The sequence below is a fragment of the Leptonychotes weddellii genome, chromosome 10 (assembly GCF_054177405.1).
Source record: "Leptonychotes weddellii isolate Sample4059 chromosome 10, ASM5417740v2, whole genome shotgun sequence".
NCBI lineage: Eukaryota > Metazoa > Chordata > Mammalia > Carnivora > Phocidae > Leptonychotes > Leptonychotes weddellii.
Genome location: NC_138378.1, coordinates 43,039,457 through 43,057,815, shown reverse-complemented (window position 1 = coordinate 43,057,815; position 18,359 = coordinate 43,039,457). Strand labels below are relative to the sequence as shown.

At 44.6% G+C, this 18,359-nt stretch overlaps 1 protein-coding gene and 1 pseudogene across 2 annotated transcripts in view; one reads left to right on the top strand and one right to left on the bottom strand.

Annotated features, from left to right (window-relative positions):
• The window catches only part of ACSS1 (acyl-CoA synthetase short chain family member 1), a 60,446-nt gene extending 42,775 nt beyond the window's left edge, over positions 1 to 17,671 (top strand). For both annotated transcript variants that reach the window (XM_081833279.1, XM_006741181.3), the window contains 7 exons: positions 3,371 to 3,463; positions 4,655 to 4,767; positions 5,169 to 5,295; positions 6,023 to 6,150; positions 6,260 to 6,323; positions 9,048 to 9,166; positions 16,863 to 17,671. In XM_081833279.1, coding sequence (XP_081689405.1) covers positions 3,371 to 3,463; positions 4,655 to 4,767; positions 5,169 to 5,295; positions 6,023 to 6,150; positions 6,260 to 6,323; positions 9,048 to 9,166; positions 16,863 to 17,042 — 824 coding nt within the window. In that variant the 3' untranslated portion in view covers positions 17,043 to 17,671. The remainder of the gene's footprint in view (positions 1 to 3,370; positions 3,464 to 4,654; positions 4,768 to 5,168; positions 5,296 to 6,022; positions 6,151 to 6,259; positions 6,324 to 9,047; positions 9,167 to 16,862) is intronic.
• Positions 11,933 to 12,404, bottom strand: LOC102743315 (small ribosomal subunit protein eS25 pseudogene; annotated as a pseudogene).
• Positions 17,672 to 18,359: the final 688 nt, after the last annotated feature.

Below are 18,359 nucleotides of genomic sequence, written 5' to 3'. Positions count from 1 at the left end.
ATCCTGCCAGTCAGCAGAATCCAGCTTCCTCAGGACTTTAACCCCAAGATTTCCATTACAGTTTTTTTTAACTTTTAATTTCACAAGTGACACCTAGCTCTCCTCCTGTTGGGGAAAAAAAACACAACATGGTCATGCAAGCTGACGTCCTCTGTGAGCACTGCTCCAGGTGACCCTGCTGCTTGTGTCCCTTCTGAGGCCGTCTGCATGGTTCCTGTGAGAGACGCAGCGTGATTCCAAGATGTCTGCTTTAATGTGACCATGATCACACTGTGCTATCCACCTAGTGTGTATTTTAACTCAGCAGCATGCAGGTTTCCATACGGCTCTGCTCTGTGTTTGAGAAGTTGATTTACCCTCGAGTGGGGGTTGCTGTGGGTGTGGTCCGGTAGTCTTGCCCCTGTGGTTGGAGATCCGGGCTGTGGGCAGTTTCTCAGTGTATCCCATGGTAGCTTACCTCCTCGTGGGTGTGGGTGAGCGCAGGGTCAGTGCACACAACAGCCAGCACCCATGTGACCAGCATGGGAGCCCCTGGCCAGGTCAGGCCTTGGTTTGTTGCTGCATCGTGGGTGGTCCTGAGCAAGAGGCAACCAGCATGAGGGTATTTCACTGTTTCAGCAGCAGTATGGCTAAGCTGGCCAATTCTGGCTGAGTGCTAGTCTTGTATGGCTGGTTCATTAGGGTAGTAGCTTAGCCATTGGGGCTGCACCACTGACTGGGTGGCTTATAAACAACACGAATTTATTTCTCACAGTTGTGGGGGCTGGGAAGTCCCAAGTTCAAGGTGCTAGCACGATTGTCTTCTGGTGAGGGCCCTCTTCCTGGGTTCATAGATGGTGCCTTTTCCCTGGGTCCTCACATGGTTGAAGGGAGGAGGGAGCTCTGTGGGGTCTGTTTAATAAGAGCACTAATCCCATTCCTGAGGGCTTCATGACCTCCCAAAGGCCTTACCTCCCAATACTATCATCTTTGGGGGTTAAGATTTCAACATACGAAATCTTGGGGGGGGGCACAAAATTGAAGTCATGGTAGGTAGACACTGAGAAGTTGGGCTGTTAGAGTCATAGGGCACAAGCACATTTGTGTGTGTCTGTGTGTGTGTACATATATATGCATGTATGTAGCAGTCGTTACATATACATACGGTTGGCCTTTGAACAACATGGGTCTGAACTGCGTGGGCCCTACTTACACATGGATTTTTTTCAATAAATGCAGTACAGGACTGTAAATGTATTTTCTTTATGATTTTCTTATCTTTTTTTTTTTATAAATTTGTGGTCTTTTTTTTTTTAAGATTTTGTTTATTTGAGACAGAGAGAATGAGAGAGAGAGAGAGAGAGAGCCCAAGAGGGGGTAGGGTCAGAGGGAGAAGCAGACTCCCTGCTGAGTAGGGAGCCCGGTGTGGGACTCGATCCAGGGACTCCAGGATCATGACCTGAGCCGAAGGCAGTCGCTCAACCAACTGAGCCACCCAGGTGCCCTCTTATCTTTTTTTTAAAAAGATTTTATTTGTTTGACAGAGAGGGAGACAGCAAGAATGGGAACACAGGCAGGGGGAGTGGGAGACGGAGAAGCAGGCTTCCCGCTGAGCAGGGAGACCGATGTGGGGCTCGATCCCAGGACCCTGGGATCATGACTCTAGCCGAAGGCAGAAGCTGAACGGCTGAGCCACCCAGGTGCCCCAATATATTATCTTTAGCTTACTTTATTGTAAGAATACAGTATATAATATATACAACATACAAAATATGGGGTCATTGGCTGTTTATGTTATCGGTGAGGCTTCTGGTCAACAGCAGGCTGTTAGTAAAGTTTTAAGGAGTCGAAGCTATACTCAGATTTTTGATGGCATGGGACGCCCGCACCCCTAACCCCCGTGTTTTTCAACCACCAACTGTGTACATGTATCTAAAACCACCACCCAGATCAAGCCATAGAAATTTCCAGGCCCCAGAAGGTTCCCTTACGACCCCTCCGAGTCAGTAATCCCCAGCCCCAGCCACCGTACGACTGCTTTCAGCATGGATTGATACGCTTGTTGAACTTGCACCTGCAGGGCCAGCCCTGCCGAGTGTGGCGGCGGTTTGCTTTTGCTCTCATGCTGTGTATCACGTCGATGTACCACAGTTTATCTCTCCATCCCACTCTTGATGGCAGTTTTGGTTTTTAACTGCTGTGGTCATCCTCGTATGTGAGCACCTCTGCATTCTTATCTGTAGGTTATACGCCAGGAGTGATGTTCTTGATAATAAGAGAAACAGGTTTAGCTTTAGTAGATCCCACCACAGACGGTTTCCAGAGTAGTCCTATCAGGTGTATGCACACTAAATATTAAGAGACACATCCATTGCTCCCAGTTGCATATCAGATTACACTCCTGTAGTGTGTTGTTTCTCCCACATTCTTTAAGTTTTTATTTTTTTTTGAAGTGAAGTTGAAAGTTTATTAAGTGAAGGTGAGAACAGGAAGGAAAGAAAAAAGCTCTCTAGAGTGAGAGGGATCCCGAATGGGTTGCCACTGAGGTCTTTTATGGTCGGTGTTCTATAGAAAACTGACCAGGGAACTGAAATCTTGCCATCACTGCTGATAGCACCATGATTACCTCTCCTTTGAATATCTCATCTCTGATGTTTAAGACAAACGAGATGGTCTGGTTCTGTTCCCTTATTTCTGGTTTCCTTACGCCTCAGCATTTCTGGGATTTTTGGTGAGCCTGATCATGTAACCCTGTACCTATCTCTCCCTACCTGGCCCTGCCTGTCCCTTACTCATTTTTAGTGTTTACAGCACTCCTAAAAGAAACCCCGAACCCATTAGCAGTCAATCCCCATCTCCTCCAACTTCCCTCTACCCCTACTTCAGCTCTAAGGCAGCCGTGAATCTGCTTTCTGTCTGTATCGATTTGCTTATTCTGGACAGTTCATATACATGGAATTATATGTATGGGTGTTATACGCAACTAATGAATCGTTGAACATTACATCAAAAACTAATGATGTATTATATGTTGGCTAATTGAACATAATAAAAAAATAGAAAGCTACTGAGCAAAATTGGAAAAAAAAAAGTAAAAAAAAATTTTTTTTAAATGGGTTACCTGGTAGGCTTAGTTGGTTAAGCCTATTTAAGGTTTTCTCTCCCACATTCTTGCCAACTTTTTAATTCTTGACCTGATGGTGAAAATGCCTTGTTGTAATTTGTATTCTTTGGCAGCCATAAATGTGATGAATCTCACTGTTTTTTTCAAGTTTCCTCTTATGTCCTTTAGGAAAATTACAGAGCTGTTTTCCCTGTAGAAACCTATCCTTTTTGGTTTCAGGTTTCTTGAGGTCTATTATATTGTCTTTCCTTTTGCGTGTGGTTTCAGTGGGAGAACCGATCAACTTCGAGGCTTGGGAGTGGCTCCACAAGGTGGTGGGGGACAGCAGATGCACGCTGGTGGACACGTGGTGGCAGACAGGTGAGAGTCCCGGAGGAGAAGGGGTCCAGGCACACCTTTGGAACCCGGCACCAGGCTCGCTCGCGGTGCACGACAGCACATGGGAACCTGTGGCCGAGCCTGAGTCTTGGAGGCTCAAGTGTGAGTGAGGCTCTGTGATTGCCATCCAACAGCACTGAGGCCTCAGCCCCTCGGCACGCGTGGTGGCTGGAAAACCCGGCGTCTGGAGTGAGAGGCCGAGCCGGGCTGCCGGCTTGCAGCTGGAAGTCTCGGGATGTGTATGACTTCTCTGAGCCTTGGGGTTCTTATTTGTGAAGTGGAGGTACTCCACTACAGGCCCCAACGAGGATGGAGAGAGGTGATGCAACTGCTGTATGTTGTCCAAGGCCTGACAGATAGTAGGTGCTTAGCTAAATGTTCATTTTCCCTGTAGGGGCCACATGCCCAACATAAGTACAACTGATGCAGATGGGCCCCACTGCAGGGGACCAGAGTCTAAATTTAGATTTCAGTGGGAAAGGCATTTTTTTTTTTTCTGTGCCATTTTGTTTTGCTTTGCCCTTTCTCCTCTGGGGTATCTGACTTATTAGGATGTTAGGGCAAGAGACCACCACTGATGTAATGAATGTAGCCAGCTGGGGTCTCATTCTTCAAGAAGCCAGAAAGTGAGGCATTGCAAATAGCTCTGTTCTCCATTTGGGAAGCCTCAGGATGGAGACTCTCTACAGCTGAGTCTCCTGAGGCATTTCCATGCAGGCTGAGAGAGAGAAGTGCCAAAGAAATACTTGAGAACAGAATTGTGGGCATTGCTTTTCACTGTTTGGGGTTTGTGTGTGGGGGGGAGGGGCACTGGCCCAGAAGCAATTCATTTCCTCTGTTTTCCTGTGCAAGTGGGTGGGCTCTGTCCTGTCCCACAGAGCCAAGGACGAGAGGAGGCAGCCCCTGTCCCTGTGAAGTGCCCCAGCTCCTGGGACTGACCCCTCTGTCTTGGGCCCACATCTTGTTTCTGCAGATGAGAGGACAAGAACCCAGGTCTGGTCTTGCCTCAGAAAGATATCTTCGTGTCACTGGGGGCCAAGCAGGGACAAACACCCATCTCCCACCCTGGGAGAGCACTTGTGTGTCCATCACGGACTCTTTGATGGCATGTCTAGATAAACATCTCAGTAGCCCCTGGGCCCAGCCTGCATTTCTTCCCTATTCTCCCTGCAGAAACGGGTGGCATCTGCATCGCGCCACGGCCCTCAGAGGAAGGGGCAGAGGTCCTCCCTGGCATGGCGATGCGGCCCTTTTTTGGCATTGTCCCGGTGCTCATGGACGAGAAGGTAAGGGCCTTGTGGAGGCATCCCTTTCCTGCACTCATGCCCTGCGGAGCTCCTGGCGCTCCTGTCTACCTTCCTGGCCTCCTCTGCCCCTGTCTCACATCACATGGGCCCGGCTCTAGTAGGTAGCAGAAGGGTGAGCGTTCACTGCAGCGTCTCCTCAAGGACACACAGTTGAAATCCGTGCGTGGAGTAAGCGCAGGGTCCTCCGGAAAGCCCTCTTAGGCTGGTTCCTTGCAGAGGAGAAAGGCAGTTCCTTTTGGGGCATGCTTGTCATTTTTCACATTTCTGTTTTTACGTATTTCTCTGGCACCCCCCTCTGTCATTTCTCAGAAGAACATTAGTTCTTTGCTTCTAAAGCAGAATCTGTGCGTTCTCTCACACGTGTGTCTCTGGGTCCATAGGGAAATGTCGTGGAGGGCAGTAACGTCTCCGGGGCTCTGTGCCTGTCCCAGGCCTGGCCGGGCATGGCCAGGACCATCTACGGAGACCACCAGAGATTCATGGAGGCCTACTTCAAGCCTTACCCAGGTGAGCTGTCTGAAGTGGATTGTGTCATGCGTTTTTGTACACACTGGGAAGCATAGGCTCAGAAAATGTTTTTAAGGTAATGATGACTGAGTGTAGTGTGGTGACACTTTGGAGTTGGGAGTCCTGACCCTCCTGGGCTCAGAATGGGAAGAGTCCCTGGGGTTTAAGAGGGGCTGCAAGCAGAGACTGAAGCACCTGGCCCTTGGTGTGCATGCCTTAGGCTACTAGGAAGGAAGAGTGAAGAAACCACTCTGGAAAACTGGCATGATGGCTGGCTGTGAGTTTTCTTCTGGCTTACTTTTTTTTTTTTCCTGGTTTGCTTTGTGTCATTGGGTTGGAAGATGATATACACAGTGTGCCTATTGGAACCCATCATCTTCATTTCAAGCTTGTGAATGAGCCTCACTTTGGGGGATGCTTGGATGTGCTCTTTGTATACCATCTACTCCCCAGACGTTTGCAGTCGTGACGTGGTCAGAATTCTGCTGTTTCGGAGCCATTGCCCTTTCTCTAGCACACAGCCAGATGGCACCATCTAGAGAAGTATCTCTGTGAGGGGTTGGCAGGAGGGCAGGTAGGCAGGAAGTCAGCAGCCTGGGGCTTCAGAGATTTCTTCTGTAGAGTGAGGTCAGGGTGTGTGTCTTGCTGTGTCCCTCCTGGAGGGATGGGAGCCCCGCCAGGTCCTGGTGCAGAGGTTTTGGTACTGAATTCCCCCGCTGTGGTGCAGGCCACTACTTCACCGGTGATGGGGCATACAGGACAGAGGGCGGCTACTACCAGATCACAGGGCGGATGGACGACGTCATCAACATCAGCGGTCACAGGCTGGGGACCGCAGAGATCGAGGACGCGATGGTGAGCACGGTTGGGCCTCCTTTGCTGGGGTACATCCACAAGGCCTTGGATTTACTTGTGTGCTGACTCAGGCGGTTCATCTGCATGTTTTGTCTTGTGTTCTGCCCAGGCTAACCACCCCGCTGTGCCAGAGACCGCTGTCATTGGCTATCCCCATGACATCAAAGGAGAAGGTGAGCGCCCACAAAAGGTGCTCCTCATTCCTGGTTTCATGCACATTGTGGCACTTTGTAACAGGAATGGACTCCGGGAGTGGGTGGTAGGGGTTTTGTATGGGTCAAGCTGTTGCTTTCTTCTGTCCTATGTGGAGGTTTTGGGTGAGGAGACTCAATAGCATGTATGTTAGACAAGGGTCAGATTTTTGAAATGTCCTAGCTCTGCCATCCCTTAAGGACACACATCCACAAGCAGCCAGGACCTGTTTGGCCCCTGCTGAGCTTGGGAGTTTCCTCCTCTGTTCCTGTGCATGTGGCAGCTTGGTTATGGAGGGTGCCCACGAAATGCCCTGTCCTGCTCACAGCGTCTCCTTGCACGTGCTCGGTCACAGTGCCCCACGCAGCTGTCACAGGGGCTGCCCGACAGGCCCTGGCGCGGGCCCTTGTGCAGCTCTGGCATTCTTTTTGGAGGCGTTTGACCTGTGGTTCTCACTGCAGATGCTGAATGATAATCAGAATAGTCTTTATTTGAAGACACCCATTGTTCCAAAGTCTGCCAGTTTCTAAGTGGGTGGGTCTGGGAAGGGACAGGGTCCCCTGAGTATTGTAGTGCCCAGTGCACGGTGGCCATACTCACTTGGCCTGGTGTGACCTGCACACTCGCTGACTCTATGCTGCATTGCTGGGCAGGCCATCCTCCACTGCCCGGCCAAGCAGCTTGGGAAGGGCACTTGGCCTCTTGCTGTCAGGGCCATCCTCTGTCTCTGCGTGCCCCAGTGTCATCTGCCTTCCTGTCACATTTGTGTGCCACGGTTCCATTATTTACTCAAACACCTTATCTAAATCAACCCATTGTAAAATTTAACATTTATTTAAACACTTTTTTTTAAAGATTTTATTTATTTATTTGTCAGAGATACAGAGCTAGAGAGCACAAGCAGGGGGAGGAGTGGGCTTCCCGCAGAGCAGGGAGCCGATGCAGGGCTCAATCCCAGGACCCTGGGACCATGACCTGAGCCGGAGGCAGACGCTTAACAAACTGAGCCACTGAGGCGTCCTATTTAGACACTTGAAAAAGCATTTTCAGTTGCCGTGAGAAGCATGTGTCCATGAGGCTGCTGCCCCTTCCTTAGCAGGAGACTGGAAAATGCACGAGAGCAGTCAGGGATAGGAAGGGGACGGAGATGGGTCAGGTCCTCTCGTGTGACATTCAGAGGCCTTGGGTCAGCTTGTGTCCCCGTTAGCAGAAGCTGCAGCCCAAGTAACTCTGGGATCAGTAGGCCTTTCAGTGCCTGTCAGGCAGCTGGGGGGAATGTACATATCATGGGTATGGTGATAGACATTTTTCTGATTTTTTTTTTTTAAGGATTTTTAATTTATTTTTTGACAGAGAGACAGCGAGAGAGGGAACACAAGCGGGGGAGTGGGAGAGGGAGAAGCAGGCTTCCCGCGGAGCAGGGAGCCCAATGTGGGGCTCGATCCCAGGACCCTGGGATCATGACCTGAGCCGAAGGCAGATGGCTAATGACTGAGCCACCCAGGCACAGCTGTTTTTCTGATTTCTAACATAGTTGAGCATCTGTGTGATGGTAACACATGAGCAACAGCAAAAGCTGTTGGGTACCTGTGTATTCCCACTCCCTGGGTTTGCACGTGGTCTGACTGAGGGGAGCCCCTGGTCTGGTCTGGTCTGATTAGGACCCAGACTTGGCGAGGAACAAAACTCCTTGCTTCATAGAGCTTACGTGCTGGAGGATCGGGGAGTAGAGGGGAGAGACAGACAATAAGCAATAAACACAAGCAATGACAAAACTACATAGTAGGCTAGGCGGCATGTGCCATGAAGAGAATTAATTAAGATGGGGTGGGATTGGTGCAGGTATACACAGGCTAAACGTATATAGGAACTTCATGTATGTGAGGGGACACTGCAGGTCCATGAGGGAAGCTAGACTGTCTGCAGGGCTGCTGGGATGGCTCATGTGGAGAAACAATGGAATTGGATCTGTGTCCCACACATGCAAGATTATCCCAGGTGGATTGAAAAGAAATGTAGAAACCTGTGGGAACCACTGTTAATCCTTTCTGGAACATGGTAGGATACTGACAAACAAAACTTAGTGTTTATGCTAAAATATTGGTTGGCCAGCCCTGCCCAACAGGGCTTCCAGCCAAGCCGGAGCTTCCTCTTCATCTGTGCTGTCCAGGACAGTAGCCACAAGCTACAGGGGGCTCATGCCACCCAGGAACTACATGTTAACCTTAATTTCATTTACATTTAAATAGCTACTGTGGCTAGTGCCCACTGTGTTGGACACGTACCTACAAGATTAGTGTCACCTGTTATGTTCCCATCACCACGTCACAAGGGTGGACAGTATGTCTCCTTTGAGCCCACATTATGGGCTACTTCACAAGTACAAGGATGGTAGGAGAGATTAAGTCATGCCTCCAAGGTGACATCCCCATCCAGTCAACACAAGAGCCAAAGGGAGCTCTCATCTACATGTCGGCTTCACTAGGATGTTCATGGGAGCTGTTAGAATCGCTTCCACTTTGAGAAAAAAAAATCACTTCCCACTTTGGATGAAATGGGAATGCATCTTTAGGGCTGCAACTAAAGGAAGCAGCTGCTACAGGTCACCACTTAAAGATCCTTAAGATATATGATAACTGTGTACAATGCTCTGCCTTGGAGATGATTCGTGGTTGAACACACCCCAAACCTTTGACTCCTTTCAGCTGCATTTGCCTTCATCGTGTTGAAGGACAACACAAGTGACACAGATGCTGTGGTGAAGGAGCTCAGATCAGCAGTGGCCACCAAGATTGCCAAGTACGCCGTGCCCGATCAGATTCTGGTGAGTGGCACCTGGCCCTCAGATGTGATGGCGCTGCTTGTTGTAAGCCTTCTCTACTTCCCACAAGTAATGAGCAAAAGTGATCCCTTCCATCGGCAGCAACATGGATGTTAGCTGTTTGGTTGCCTGGGATGTAGGTGGGGAAGGTGAGTTGCTGCATCCTCAGAGAGAGGGGGAGGCCAGAAGACCTCACAGCAAACGTTTTCACAACTCAGAGGATCATGCTGGGCAGGATTAGGTGCTCTCTTACTTTGGCATGTGGAGGCCAGTTATAGGAGCAGGGCTGGGCGGTGAAGAAAATTTAGAGATTTTACTTATTTTTTAAAAGTTTTTATTTAAATTCCAGTTAGTTAACATACAGTGTAATATTAGTTTTAGATGTACAATGGAGTGATTCAACCCTTCTATACATCACCCGGTGCTCATCATAACCAGGGCACTCCTTAATCTCCATCACCTACTTAACCCATCCCTTCCCCACCTCCCCTCTAGTAACCATTAGTTTGTTCTCTGTAATTAAGAGTCTGTTTCTTGGTTTGCATCTCTCTCTCTCTTTCCCCTTTTGCTCATATATTTTGTTTCTTAAATTCCACATATGAGTGAAATCATATGGTATTTGTCTTTCTTTGACTGACTTATTTTGCTTAGCACTGTACTCTCTGGCTCCATCCATGTCATTGTCAGTGGTAAGATTTCATTCTTTTTTTTATGGCTGGGTAATACTCCATTGGATACACACACACACACACACACACACATATCTATATACACACCACATCTTTATTCATTCATCAGTCAATGGACACTTGGGCTCCTTCCATAATTTGGCTATTGTAGATAATGCTGCTATAAACATTGGAGTGCATGTACCCCTTTGAATTAGTGTTTTTGGATTCTTTGGGTAAATACCTAGTAGTGTGACTGCTGGATCAGAGGGTAGTTCTATTTTTAACTTTTGAGGAACCTTCATACAGTTTTCTAGAGTGGCTGCACCAGTTTGCATTCCCACCAACAGTGTAAGAGGGTTCCCCTTTCTCCACATCCTTGCCAACATCTGTTGTTTCCTGTGTTGTTGAGTTTAGCCATTCTGACAGGTGTCAGGTGATACCTCATTGTAGTGTTGATTTGTATTTCCCTGATGATGAGTGATGTTGAGCATCTTTTCATGTTTCTGCTGGCCATCTGTATTGTCTTCTTTGCAAAAATGTCTATTCATGTCTTCTGCCCAGGTTTTAGTTGGATTGTTTTTTGGGTGTTGAGTTTGATAAGCTCTTTATAGATTTTGGATACTAACCCTTTATCAGATATGTCATTTGCAAAACATCTTCTCTCATTCTGTAGGTTGCCTTTTAGTTTTGTTGATTGTTTCCTCCACTGTGCAGAAGCTTTTTATTTTGATGAAGACCCAATAGTTTATTTTTGCTTTTGTTCCCCTTGCCTCAGGAGACCTATCTAGAAAGAAGTTCTATGGCTGATGTCAAAGAGGCTACACTCTGTGTTCTCCTCATGGATTTTTATGGTCTCAGGTCTCACATTTAGGTCTTCAATCCATTTTGAATTTATTTTTGTGTGTAGTGTAAGAAAGTGGTCCAATTTCATTTGTTGCAGAGATGGTCTTTTTCCCATTGGATATTCTTTCCTGCTCTGTCGAAGATTAATTGACCATATAGTTGTGGGTCATTTCTGGGTTTTCAGTTCTGTTCCAATCATCTATGTGTTTGTTTTTGTGCCAGTACCATACTGTTTTGATCACTACAGCTTTATAATATAACTTGAAGCCTGGAATTGTGATGCTTCCAGCTTTGCTTTTCTTTTTCAAGGTTTCTTTGGATATTTGGGGGTCTTTTGTGTTTCCATACAAATTTTAGAATTGTTTGTTCCAGTTCTTGTGAAAAATGCCAATGGTATTTGATAGGAATTGCATTAAATGTATAGTGCTTGGGTAGTATAGACATTTTAACAATATTTGTTCTTCCAATCCATGAGCATGGAATGTCTTTACATTTCTTTGTGTCATCTTCAGTTTCTTTCATCAGTGTTTTATAGTTTTCACAGTACAGATCTTTTACCTCTTTGGTTAGGTTTATTCCTAGGTATCTTACTGTTTTTGGTGCAATTGTAAATGGGATTGATTCCTTATTTTCTCTTTCTGCTGCTTCATTATGGTGTCTAGAAATGCAACAATTTCTGCATGTTAACTTTGTATCCTGTGACTTTACTGAATTTGTGTATCAGTTCTAGCAGTTTTTTGTTGGAGTCTTTGTTTTTTTACACAGAGTATCATGTCATCTGTGAATAGTGAAAATATTACTTCTTCCTTGCTGATTTGGATGCCTTTTACTTCTTTTTGTTTGATTGCTATGCTTAGGACTTCTGGTTCTATCTTAAATAACACTGGTGAGAATGGACATCCCTGTTTTGTTCTTGACTGTAGAAGACAAGCTCTCAGTTTTCCCCATTGAGGATGATATTAGCTGTGAGTTTTTTGTTTATGGCCTTTATAATGTTGAGGTATGTTCCCTCTAAATCTACTTTGTTGAGGGTTTTTTTATCATGAATGTACTGTACTTTGTCAGATGCTTTTTCTGCACCTATTGAAATCATATGGTTTTTATCCTTTCTTTATTAATATGGTATATCACATTGATCTGCAAATATTGTACCACCCTTGCAACCCAGGAATAAATCCCACTTGATTGTGGTAAATGATTGTTTAAATGTATTGTTTGCTAGTATTTTATTGAGAATTTTTGCATCTGTGTTCATCAGGGATATTGGCCTTTAGTTCTCTTTTTTAGTGGAGTCTTTTTTTCTTTTTGGATTTAATAAAGTTTTATTTTCCCAAATGTACAGTTGATGGGATCTGTTCATGCGTTTTACCAGCAGCAGGGGCATCTCCACCCTTGGTGTTTCTGGTGTAAATTACTTGAGCTCTGTGCTTTGAAACCAGTTTTTAATGAGTCCTTTACTAAGGAGCTCCTGAAGGACTGCCCTGGCCAGGGAACCTCGAATCTTTAGTCTCCCAGAGACAACACCTGGAGTCATAAGCTTATAGTTGGGAACTTCCTTACAGAGTCTGTCATATGTCACTTTGTCAAACAAGACCAGGTTACTGAGCTTGTCCCAAACTCTCCTTTGGACCCTTCTTTCTGGCCTTACTCCTGGATTTGTTCACTAGGTCTTTATCGTTTTTGGCTGACTTTCCAGCATCTTTCTTCTTGTTGTCCTTGGGCGGCATGGTGAAGCTCAGAGGACAGCGGTCACCCCCGCAGCCTGGCTAAGATGTAGAACAATAAGGTTAGTGGAGTCTTTCTCTGGTTTTGGTATCATGGTAATGCTCGCCCCATAGAATTAATTTGGAAGTTTTTTTTCCTTTTCTATTTTATGGAATGATTTGAGAAGAATAGGTGTTTGGTAGAATTTGCCTGTGAAGCCATCTGGGCCTGGACTGTTGTTTGTTGGGAGATTTTTGATTACAGACTCAATTTCTTTGCTGGTTATTGGTCTGTTCAAGTTTTCTATTTTTTCCTGTTTCAATTTTGATAATTTATAGGTTTCTAGGAATTTATCCATTTCTTCTAGGTTGTCCAGTTTGTTGGCATATAGTTTTTCATGACATTGTCTTATAATCTTGTTTGTCTTTCTCTGGTGTTTGTTGTTATTTCTCCTCATTTGTGATCTTATTTATTTGGGTCTTTTCTCTTTTCTTTTCGGTTGGCTAGAGGTTTATCAATTTTATTTTTTTCAAAGAGCCAGCTCCTGGTTTCATTGACCTATCCTAGTATTTTTTTTTTAAATTATTATGTTCAGTTAGCCAACATATAGTAGTACATCATTAGTTTTTGATATAGTGTTCAGTGATTCATTAGTTGCATACAACACCCAGTGCTCATCACAACATGTGTCCTCCTTAATACCCATCACCAGGTTACCTCATCCCCCAATTCCCCTTCCTTCTGTAACCCTCAGTTTGTGTTCTAGTATTTTTTTACTTTCTATATCATTTATTTCTGCTCTAATCTTTATTATTTCCTTCCTTTTGCTGGCTTTAGGCTTCATTTGTTGTTCTTTTTCTAGCTTCTTTGGGTTTAAGGTTAGATTGTTTATTTGAGATTTTTGTTTCTTAAGGTAGGTCTGTATTGCTAGATACTTCCCTCTTAGGACTGCCTTTGTTGTATCCCAAAGGTTTGTACTGTTGTGTTTTCATTTTCATTTTTTTTTTCTTTGATTTCCTGGTTGACCCATTCATTGTTTCATAGCATGCTGTTTAACCTCCATGTATTAGTGGTCTTTCCAAAGTTTTTCTTGTGGTTGATCTCTAGTTTCATAGTGTTATGGTCGAAAAATGTGCGTGGTATGATTTCAGTCTTTTATACTTGTTGAGGCCTGTTTTGTGACCTAATATGTGATCTATTCTGGAGAATGTTTCATGTGCACTTGAAAAGAATGTGTATTCTGCTGTTTTAGGATGGAGTGTTCTGAATATATCTGTTAAGTCCCTCTGGTCCAGTGTGTCATTCAAAGCCATTGTTTCCTTATTGATTTTCTGTTTAGACGATCTGTCTATTGGTGTAAGTGGGATGTTAAAGTCACCTATTATTATTGTATTATTATCAATTAGGTCCTTTATGTTTGTTATTTTTTTAATATGTATTTGGGTGTTCCCATGTTGTGGGCATAAATATTTATGATTGTTATATCTTCTTGTTGGATTATCCCCTTTATGATTATATAGTGTCCTTCTTTGTCTCTTGTTACAGTCTTTGTTTTAAAATACATTTTGTCCAAAATAAATATTGCTACTCCAGCTTTCTTTTGACATCCATTTGCACGACAGATGTTTCTCCAACCGCTCACTTTCAATTTACAGGTGTCTTTAGGTCTAAAATGAGTCTCTTGTTGGCAGCATATAGATGGGTCTTGTTTTTTATCCATTCTGGCACCATATGCCTTTTGATTGGCGTGTTTAGTCTATTTAAATTCAGAGTAATTATTATTGTTTTTTAAAGATTTTATTTATTTGAGAGAGAGAGAGAGAGAACACGCACGAGTTGGGGGAGGGTCAGAGGCAGAGGGAGAAGGAGAAGCAGACTCCCCACTGAGCAGGGAGCCCAAAGCTGGGCTTGATCCCAAGACCCTGAGATCATGACCTGTTTTGTCATTGTGTCTGGAGATTTTCTCTGATCATTTTTTGTCTTTGTCACATTTGGTCTCTTCTTTGCACTTAGTCTCTTTTAAAGTTAAAAATAGAACTACCCTATGACCCAGCAATTGCACTACTATGTATTTATCTAAAGGATACAAGCTGATTTGAAGGGGCACGTGCACCCCAATGTTTATAGCAGCAATGTCCACAATAGCCAAATTATGGAAAGAGCCCAGGTGTCCATCTGTAGATGAATGGATAAGGAAATGGTATATATACACAATGCAATATTACTCAGCCATCAAAAAGAATGAAATCTTGCCATTTGCAATGATGTGGATGGAACTGGAGGGTATTATGCTATGCGAATAAGTCAGATAAAGACAAATACCATATGATTTCACTCATATATGCAATTTAAGAAACAAAACAGATGAACTTAGGGGAAGGGAAGGAAAAAATATAAGATGAGGATAGGGAGGCAAACTGTAAGAAACACTGAACTCTAGGAAACAAACTGACGGTTGCTGGAGGGGATGTGGGTGGGGGATGGGGTAACTGGGTGATGGGCATTAAGGAGGGCATGAGATGTAATGAGCACTGGGTGTTATATGCAACTGATGAATCACTAAATTCTACCCTGGTGTAACTAATAATACAGTATATATTAACTAAATTGAATTTAAATAATTAAAAAAAGAGTCCCTTTTAATATTTCCTGCAGGGCTGGGTTAGTGGTCACAAACTCCTTTAGTTTTTGTTTGTCTGGGAAACTCTTTATCTCTTATTCTGTTCTGAATGACAGCCTTGCTGGATAGAGTATTCTTGGCTGCAGATTGTTCCCATTCAGCACTTTGAATGAATATATATATATATATATATATCATGCTACTCCCTTTTGGCTTGCCAAGTTTCTATGGAGAAATCTCCAGCTAGCCTTACGGGTCTTCCCTTGTAAGTTAAGGACTTTTTTCTTGATGCTTTTAAGATTTTTTCTCTGTCACTGTATTTTGCAAGTTTAACTACCACATGTTAGTGTTGGCCTGCTTTTGTTGATTTTGATGGAAGTTCTCTGTTCCCCCTAGATCTGGATGTCTGTTTCCTTCCCCAGATTAGGGACGTTTTCAGCTATTATTTCTTCGAACAAATTTTCTGCCTCCTTTCATCTCTCTTCTTCTGGGACTCCTATAATATAAATGTTTTTACATTTGTTGGAGTCACTGAGTTCTTGAAGTCTATTCTCATGTTTCCTAATTCTTTCTCTTTTGTTCAGCTTCATTATTTTCTATTATTTTATCTTCTAGGTCACTAATTTGTTCCTTTGCTTCTTCCAGTCTGCTGTTAATTGTATCAGGCCTGTATCCAATTTCATATATTGCATTCTTCATCTCTGATTGATTCTTTTTTAACTCTTTTATCTCTGTGGTAAGGTTCTCATTGAAGTCTTCTATTCTTCTTTCAAGTCCAGTGAGTATCCTTATGATTGTTACTTTAAATTCTCCATCATGCATGTTACTTATATCTGTCTCACTTAGATCTCTGGCTGTGACTTTATCTTGTTCTTTCATTTGGGATAAATTCTTCCATCCTCTCATTTTGTCTAAGTCTCTACCTTCTTCTAAAAATTAGAGTTTAAATAGAGAAACATGTGGAAAGTACAGCTTTCCCTAGCCCCTGTGTGGTTTCTGAACACATCACCTGGTGTCAGTGCGGGAGACACTGCCAGACCCCTATCTGAGGGAGTCTGTGTTGGAGTCAGGTCTGGGGAATAATGGGGCCACCTTTCCAGCCCCATTAGGTTTCTACTCCTTTCTTTGTTAACATTTTCCCCACAGCCTTCCTTGCTTCAGAGGAGGTCCTCTGAGGGAGGCACGGCCCCAGGCTCACCTGGTCTTATACAAAGTCAAGCTGTTGGCCTGGACCAGAGTTTCAGGGAAACCTGAACTCCCCTAGGTGAACTGAACCCTTTCAAAAGATGGGTAACTGTTAAATAAGCCCCAAACACGGCTCTTAACATATTGCTGTTGACATTAAGGGGATCATGGTTGTTTGAAAATGTTAAATGCTAAATTTTCAAACACTAAACAAACAACATTTTTCTCTAAAGTAGTAGCTCTTACCTTTTATGTCAGCAAAAAACAACCTTGGGCCAAGCCAGTCAGTGGAGATGAGTTGCCATGGCATATGCTTGGTTCTGTTGCTACTGGGGAGCTCTCAGAAATGTAGCAAATGGGAGACAGAGGTATCAGCAGTGAGGCAGACCAGGGTGCCGGCAAACCCTGCCTGAAGAAGGGCTTCAGCAAAACCCCTGACGTATGGTTGATCCTTTGGGTTGATTTCAGTTTATGTCTAGATTGTGGGAAGATAAAACCAGAGACCACAGGCCCCCATGTTCTCTAGGGTGGGCCTGGCACCTCAGTCGTGTTCATTCCTGAGTCCCCAGTGAGGCTGTCAACCCCTGGGCAGAGCCCTTCTTATGCCAACAAAATTGGATGCCGCTGGGAGTCTGGGCACCACACAAACTTGAATGCTGCACCCCTTCCTTGCCAGGTAGTGAAGCGTCTTCCAAAAACTCGGTCTGGAAAAGTCATGCGGAGGCTCCTGAGGAAGATAATCACGGGCAGAGCTCAGGATCTGGGGGACACCACCACCCTGGAGGACCCCAGTGTCATCACGGAAATCCTGAGTGCCTACCAGAAGTACAAATCCAAGCAAGCTGCCTCTCAGTGATGGGCTCTGGTCAAGACCCAGTCCCCACACCCCTAACCGTCGTTCCAGAATGTAGCTCTCAGATGTGCTCATTTTCTGCTCTCTCAGAAGCAGGCCTCTCCCAGAGCATAACCCATACTGCCCCAGTGTGAAGTCTGTGCTAAACCCTGCCTTCTTGCTGCTGAGAACCCATGAAGAAGTACTATCAGACATGCTTAGCATTTGCTTCCCCTTTTCCTGAATTTGGTTTCCTGGAATGAAAAGTCACTGTCATCTCCATTTCTGTGTTACCTCCTGACAGCACAGGAAGGTGAAAAGCCTGGTAACATGTGCCTGCTCAGATGACTGAGAACTAGAAGCAATCATAGTTCTTCTATGATTTTCCCAGATGTTTCTAGATACAAAAGGCAGATACTTTATTTTTATACTTTTATATTTTGGAAGACTGTACAAATACACACATGTAGTATGTGGATTTACATGTACATGCTCTTTGTAACATTTAGAGCTATGAAAATCTTTTGTGCCTCTGCTCATGGGGAAATGTGGAGAGGGTCAGAGGGTGCGTTTTTAATGTTCGGCATATGGGGGAATCTGTATTGGAAATGTTTGTACCTTTGTCTAAATATAGCTATCTTGAGAACTTTCAAGCTTGTAGCATCCTTTTTTGATATATATTTCTATTTCCCTTGGTTTATGTATAATGAAACCTAACTCTTAAGAAGTGGTGGTACGAATGTGCTCTGATTTTAGTTTTAGAACCACTCATGTATTCTGTTTCTCCAAGCTGTGATGTGGAAACACTTCCCTCTCCACCTTGGATGCCTCTTGGTAGGAGGTCAACATGCTCCAAATACGTGGGGATGTTCAGGGAGGGAAGCCCATGGGAACTCAGGTGACTCCTCGTTAGGGCCCTAATTTGGCTAGAAATGGGTCCTTGAAAACTGCCTGCCCTTCATTCTGTGGTTGGTGTGGGAAGAACCACAGAGGTCCAAGGATGAGACTTGGAACTCTGAATCAAGTCTCTTTCTCTCTCTAAGTATGCCTTAAGTCATCTGAACATTAGCAAGATGACATAAATCATTAGGTTGCAAAGTGTTTATTAGCTAAGCATTCAGGGGCCGATGGCATGGAGTACAGGTGAAGGCAGCCTGCTGAGCTGGGTCTTCGGGAACAGGGAAAATTTGTCCTTATCTATACTCCATGTTATATGGTGCCTTGCAGCTGTGTAGGTGTTCAAGTGGTGTCTGGGGTACTGAACACCTGTGGGTCATAACTATGCTTGCTTCTCTCTGATTTGGCGAGTATGCCTGTGACACCAATGGGGTGGCCATTAGC